The sequence below is a fragment of the Rhamphochromis longiceps genome, linkage group LG11 (genome assembly GCF_057381845.1).
Source record: "Rhamphochromis longiceps isolate RC_006_pf linkage group LG11, R_longiceps_female_GT1.1, whole genome shotgun sequence".
Taxonomy (NCBI): domain Eukaryota; kingdom Metazoa; phylum Chordata; class Actinopteri; order Cichliformes; family Cichlidae; genus Rhamphochromis; species Rhamphochromis longiceps.
Genome location: NC_140567.1, coordinates 36,455,402 through 36,461,410, shown reverse-complemented (window position 1 = coordinate 36,461,410; position 6,009 = coordinate 36,455,402). Strand labels below are relative to the sequence as shown.

General features: G+C 37.7%; 1 protein-coding gene across 1 annotated transcript; it reads right to left on the bottom strand.

The window, feature by feature from the left end:
* Positions 1–224: 224 nt before the first annotated feature.
* LOC146659885 (interleukin-21 receptor-like) lies at positions 225–5,618 on the bottom strand. Its single transcript, XM_085421951.1, has 8 exons — positions 5,549–5,618; positions 3,432–3,567; positions 3,162–3,316; positions 2,853–3,004; positions 2,597–2,759; positions 2,143–2,239; positions 1,976–2,060; positions 225–761 (listed from the first exon to the last, which is right to left on the bottom strand). Exons 1-8 carry the CDS (start codon positions 5,616–5,618, stop codon positions 225–227), a joined length of 1,395 nt encoding a protein of 464 aa, XP_085278077.1.
* Between the last annotated feature and the right edge of the window lie 391 nt (positions 5,619–6,009).

The following is a 6,009-nucleotide window of genomic DNA, read 5'->3' as shown; positions in this document are numbered from 1 at the left end:
AAATGATAATCACATACATTTGAACAGATGTAAATGTTGTATGAAGTTCAAGCACAAACCCGCTGCTATCAAGAACACACAGCAACTTGCAACAAGTGAACTGGCCAGCTTCAAGCCACTTCATGGAATCTCTCCTGCCATGTGGTCTACAGCCGTGGCTGTCAGTGCCACCACTCTTATGAATTTTTCTGGCTCCAAACAAACTGACAGAACCATTTCCTGCTTTAACTCTCGCGCTCATGCTGGGAATCAGATGAAACTTTTACATTGCTCTCTTTAGACAGTAAAACAGGAACAACACCTTCAGCTGTTTTGTTAAGAATGCAGTAATCACTACAGTAACATGGTGCTAGAGTCTCAACAACAGGACTGCTTGGTAAACTGCACTCTGGGCTTTGTGTCACATCCTCAAAGCTGCAGCCAGAGTCAACACAGCTGATATCCAGGACATCTTCAGGTGGAGAGGAGGCAATCTCTGCCTCCCTGCCCCTCTCCCAGACGGAGCAGGGGAGCTGAGTATAAGAGGTGTTAGCTGGACAGACCATAGCTATAGGAGCAGGAGCCATATCCATCCCAGGCAGGCCAACGTAGGAGGTCTGGCACTGAGGGAATGCCAGCTGAATCACTGGAGGGTTTAGGAAGGTCTGGGTCTCTTCTGGGTCCTTCGTGTTGGGTTTTGGCACAACAGCCACTCTATCACTTATCATGCCCTCATCGGCTTTGTGCATTAGTACATTTTTACCTTTCGGAGAAAGCCATTCCTGCAAATTAAACAAAATGAAGATGCATCAGGTGTGACGCAGTAGAAAAAAGCACACTTGTGTACTACCTGCACTCTCAGAATATGAAGCACCAATGCAGTATAGATGTTTAATGGTTTGTCATGGTAACATGCTGCCGTTACAAATTTGACTTAGGGTGTTTATTTTTTTACTTGCAGTTTTTACCATCTGTCATTGCAACCATATTTGAGTGGTTCATTTCTGGTCCTATTGACCGGGGAAAGCTTTTTCTCACAGCAGCCAGATACACAGTATCATAAAGTCTAACAACTAACTCAAGGAGGGACATTTGTAGAACCGCTACATGAACAGAAACAGACTTCTCATGCTTGTTTGTGAGGCTTTAGCACTGTTTGTTATCATTTGGCCATCCACTCCTGCTCTGACTGAAAGGTCTCATTCTGCTTCTGAGGGGATTACCTTGAACTCTTCAACTCATATTTCTAGTGCAGAGTTGAGTATTGTGCTTCCATGAACTGTTTTTAACTGAATCGTGTTAGCAAAAATTGTGTGATTTGCCATAAAACTTGGTATGAATATGGTAGCACAGGACGAATGTTTTAATGATGCGCCGACTTTTTATCTAAAGTCACTTGTAGTTAGAGTTTATTTATCCTTTGAAAGATCTGGAGCTCTGCGTCACACGATTGAGGGTTTGCTTTCCAGCAACTGGGTTTATTTCAGTAAGACTGATGAACTGTCAAAATCCTATTTTGCTGAATGCTTTCTTTTATCACCAGTTACCAGATGGTCAACATGATAGACAGAACACATCCTTACACTAAACTCAGCATGTTTGCATTTCTAGTTTGACAATATGCTGGTATTCACATTTTTTGCAGCATCAGAATGTTACTAAAGTGTCACAAACACTATGAACGCTGTCTTTGACTGACACATCAAATAAATAAGGATGCCAGAGATGTTCCTGTTAGGGGTAACCACAGCAGATTATCTGCCTACCCATGGACCTTGACCAATTCACTGTGAAGTTATCATTACTATGTGATAGATGTGTATAAAGCTTATACACATCTATCATTAATTATGTGGTCTTCTTACATCTCATTTCTAACGTGTCATTTTGCACTGTGCTTCCATTGTGACCCTTATGTTAGGATTCCTGCACTTAATTGATTTTAACAGAAGTTAAAATTAAGCTTCTTCAGAAATCACTCATGTTATCTCCTTACCTGGAGATCACCTTTATGTTGCTGATACAGAGGCTGAAAGAAAGGAGCCGGGGATGGCGTGTGGGACAGAGTTTTTATCTTCATCCTGCCACACAGACACAAAATATGAATAAGAGGCACATTATCCTCATCAGACATGCAATCATTCCAAAGCTTAGATGAATTACCTTGCAGCTGGACTGTAGAATACAAACAGCAGAGCTCCCAAAACCAGACACAGTGGGAACAGATATTTGGCCAATAATAATAATAAAGTTTCTGGTTCTGAAATTACACAGAATTATTGACTCACACTACAAAGATGGCAGCAAGTCCATTATCTATCAAGTATCTGTGCTATTTTACAAAAGCGCTGAGAGAAAGGGAAGAGAGCAGCACTTGTTTTTGATAAACATTGTTCAGAGAAAACACCTCACAAGACAACAAAAGGCTGCTTCACACGAGCAGCGTCCCACCTATGTTTGTGATTATGAATAGCATTAAATAAACCTAAAAATCCATTCCTTTATCATTGTCATAAAATTGCTAAAGCAAATGTAGTTGAATTTTACTGTTAGCATATTTTTAGAAAGCTCCAGATAACAGAGGCCTTTTTTTACTTATGAAAAATGTGTCCTTTACCTTCTTCTGCTTTGTTTTCCCAGCATGTTGGTTGACTCCATTCACTCCAAGTTTCACTATATGTTTGAGGTCTATATCTTGCTTTAATGCAATATTCACTATTTTTCAGGTGCAATTTCCGATTAATAGATTCAAACTTCTTTTGGGGTGGAACCGTAAAAGTCTGTGGAAATGTTTAAAGAAACAATTATTGTTTGATTCTTTTAGAATAAAACACATTCTTAGTAAATATACTGCACATAACAGTTCATCTTACTTTGTTCTCACTGCTTTCAGGTGTTTGAAGTAATATTTCATACATGAGGTAACCACCAAGGTATAAATGGTTATCATATCGACTTTTAAATGTAATGTTGAGAGTCTCTGTTGTTTCTTGGACCACAAGCTCAGGCGGAGGTTTCAGCTGAACTGATTAGAAATATCAATCAAATCATATTTAGGTATATCAAAATGTTCCTCTAAGCATCAAGGGGGTGCATAATATTTTTTTCAGACTATCATTAAAAATGAAGCACATTAACATATTAAGACAAAATCAACAACTACAAATGTAATTCATACTTACTGTGATTTGCTAAATTAAATTCATTTTCTAAATTGATGCATTGAGATTCATCACAAATGTCAATTTCATAGGAATTATAATCCGCCCAAAGCTTATTGTTGAGTTGACATTCACAGTAGTAACTGTGATTCATCACCACAAGTGGACAAGAAGGGCTTTTGGAGCAAAAACAGAACATGGACATGTTTGTGAATTTAGAAGCAGAAACACACACTTTCAATTCTGTAAGAAGAATCAAGTATTTTATGTATTTATTTAAGAAAAACTTACTTGTGTTCGGAGTTCTCCTTGAAATATAGGCTGTAGTTCGTTTTGTTCTTTCCCAATGGAATAGCAGTGATGTTGTTGAAGACACAAGTAATGTTGTGTATATAGTCAGTCACACACATCCATGACGGTACATCAGCTAGAAAAAGAAAAAGTAGAAGAAAAGAAATATTCAATTATTATTTCACAGTTTCTGGTATTGATTACTTCAATGCTATACTTGTGTATGATAAGGTAACACACACTGGATACTCCTATGTTTTTGTGCCTTATACAATTAACCTTGTAATCATCTGACTCTGGGCACTCTGTGGTCTTAATTCTATTGGATTTGACTTCAGCCTTTGACATGGTTGACCATGATATCCTTTTGGCAAGGTTGGAAATGTTCTATCATGGTTTAAATCATATTTCTCTGAGAGGTCGTTCTCTGTCATGATGGGAAAATATTCCTCTTCTTCTGCCCTTTTTCGCTGTGGTGTGCCCCAGGGCTCGGTATTGGGTCCTGTGTTGTTTTCTCTGTACATGCTGCCCTTGGGCTCCATTTTTGAAAAACATAATGTCTCTTTTCACTGCTATGCTGATGATATTCAAATCTACCTCCACCTGACTGGGGATGTTTCATCTTCACTACATCCTCTGTTTGATTGTCTGAGGGATGTCAAAGACTGGTTATCACGTAACTTTCTTACTTTAAATGAAAAGAAGACAGAAATGATTGTTTTTGATAGAAATATGCCTCTGGGACAACTGACCGGCACACTCGGGCCTGTTGCTAACCACCTCACTGATGCTGTTAGGAATCTTGGAGTTTTCATGGATAGTTCCTTCAAACTAGATAAACAGGTTTCTACTGTGGTAAAAACCAGCTTTCACCAACTACGCCTAATTTCTAAGGCTAAACCTTATATACCACGCAAAGATCTGGAGAAACTCATTCATGATTTCATCACTTCAAGACTGGATTATTGTAATTCTCTCTACTTGGGCCTCCAATCTTCTCTTCTTCAGCGATTGCATCTGGTCCAAAATGCTGCAGCACGTCTCTTGACCGGCAATAGAAAGTATGATTCTATCACCCCTGTTCTGGCCAACTTACATTGGCTTCCTATTAAATACCGAATTGATTTTAAAATTTTATTGTTTACTTATAAAATCCTAAACAATATGGCACCTGACTACCTAGCTGATCTCCTCTGTCTGTATAGCCCTCAGAGAGCACTAAGATCATTGGGCCAACTGCTCTTAGTGCAACCTAGGTCTCGGCTGAAGACCAGAGGAGACCGTGCCTTTGCCGTTGCTGCACCCAGCTTATGGAATACTCTTCCTCTTCATATTCGCGCATCAGATTCCATTCAGTCTTTTAAATCACGTCTAAAAACTTATTTGTTTAACCTGGCATTCAGGGCTAATTAGGGTAATTTACATCTGGCTTTGCATTTAGATTATGTAATTATTTTATATTTTATTTATTTTATTTATATCTGTAATTTATATTTTATATTGTGATTTTTTATCTGTATCATGATTTTACTGGAAAGCACTTTGGTGTACTTCGGTCTTTAAAATGTGCTATATAAATAAATTTTGATTGATTGAATTTTGATAATCACCAGTTTAGAGGGTAAATCTCTTGCTAGCAGCTCAGTCATCCCATGTGCACACTCCCTTAAAAGGTTCAATCCTTAAGAAGGCACTCTATTTATTTTTTTATTTAAAACCTTGATTGGTAAATAACCAGCATATCCAGCTGTCAAATATGTAGCAGAGTAAAAAAGTACATCATTTCTCCACAGTAATAGAAATAAAAATCAATTTTACTTGATAAACATCAAGCTACTTTCCATATTTAATAATCAAAATATTAATCAAAGCTCAAAACCAACAACATGTGATATGATGATAGCTAACATGTGTGACTATTTGACATTTAAACATAACCTCTGAACCTCCTACTGTTACTGACAACTGGAATGTATGACATTAAAAGCTATGCAGTTAATCATAGTAGGAAGAAAAGGATGATATGATACAGCCACAAGATGAGATAAACCATAAGCTGCCTTACTAATGACTTCCCATAGCTAAGTGAAAAACATCTCCATACAAATGAGCAATACCTTCGATCCCGCTGGTCACTGCAAGGATGCCGCAGCACCAAAGCCCAAACAGGAGCTGCCAGCACTTCATGTCTTTTTGAACACAGGTATCGTTCTGTGGATATGAATAAAACATATATGTTTAAAGCCTCTTTGAATTTTGCATTACAATGTATCTACTTCTTCAGTATTATGAAATTTGTACCATTTCATCTATATTACAATTGATTAGAATTTATCTTTTCGTAAACTACACTTGTCATAGGAAAATAACAAATAAAATGCATCAAGTTTATAACTTTTCATAATGAATAAATTCACCAGCTGACATGAGTTCAGTGATATTTTAGTAAATGTGCCATTACCTCAGCTCTGTGGTGCCACTGATGTCTCAGACGGTGAATGAGACATAGAGCTGAGGTTTAAACTTATCAATCACATCACAGGAAGTCTTTTTTTTACGTCATTGGTTTTTTTTCCCC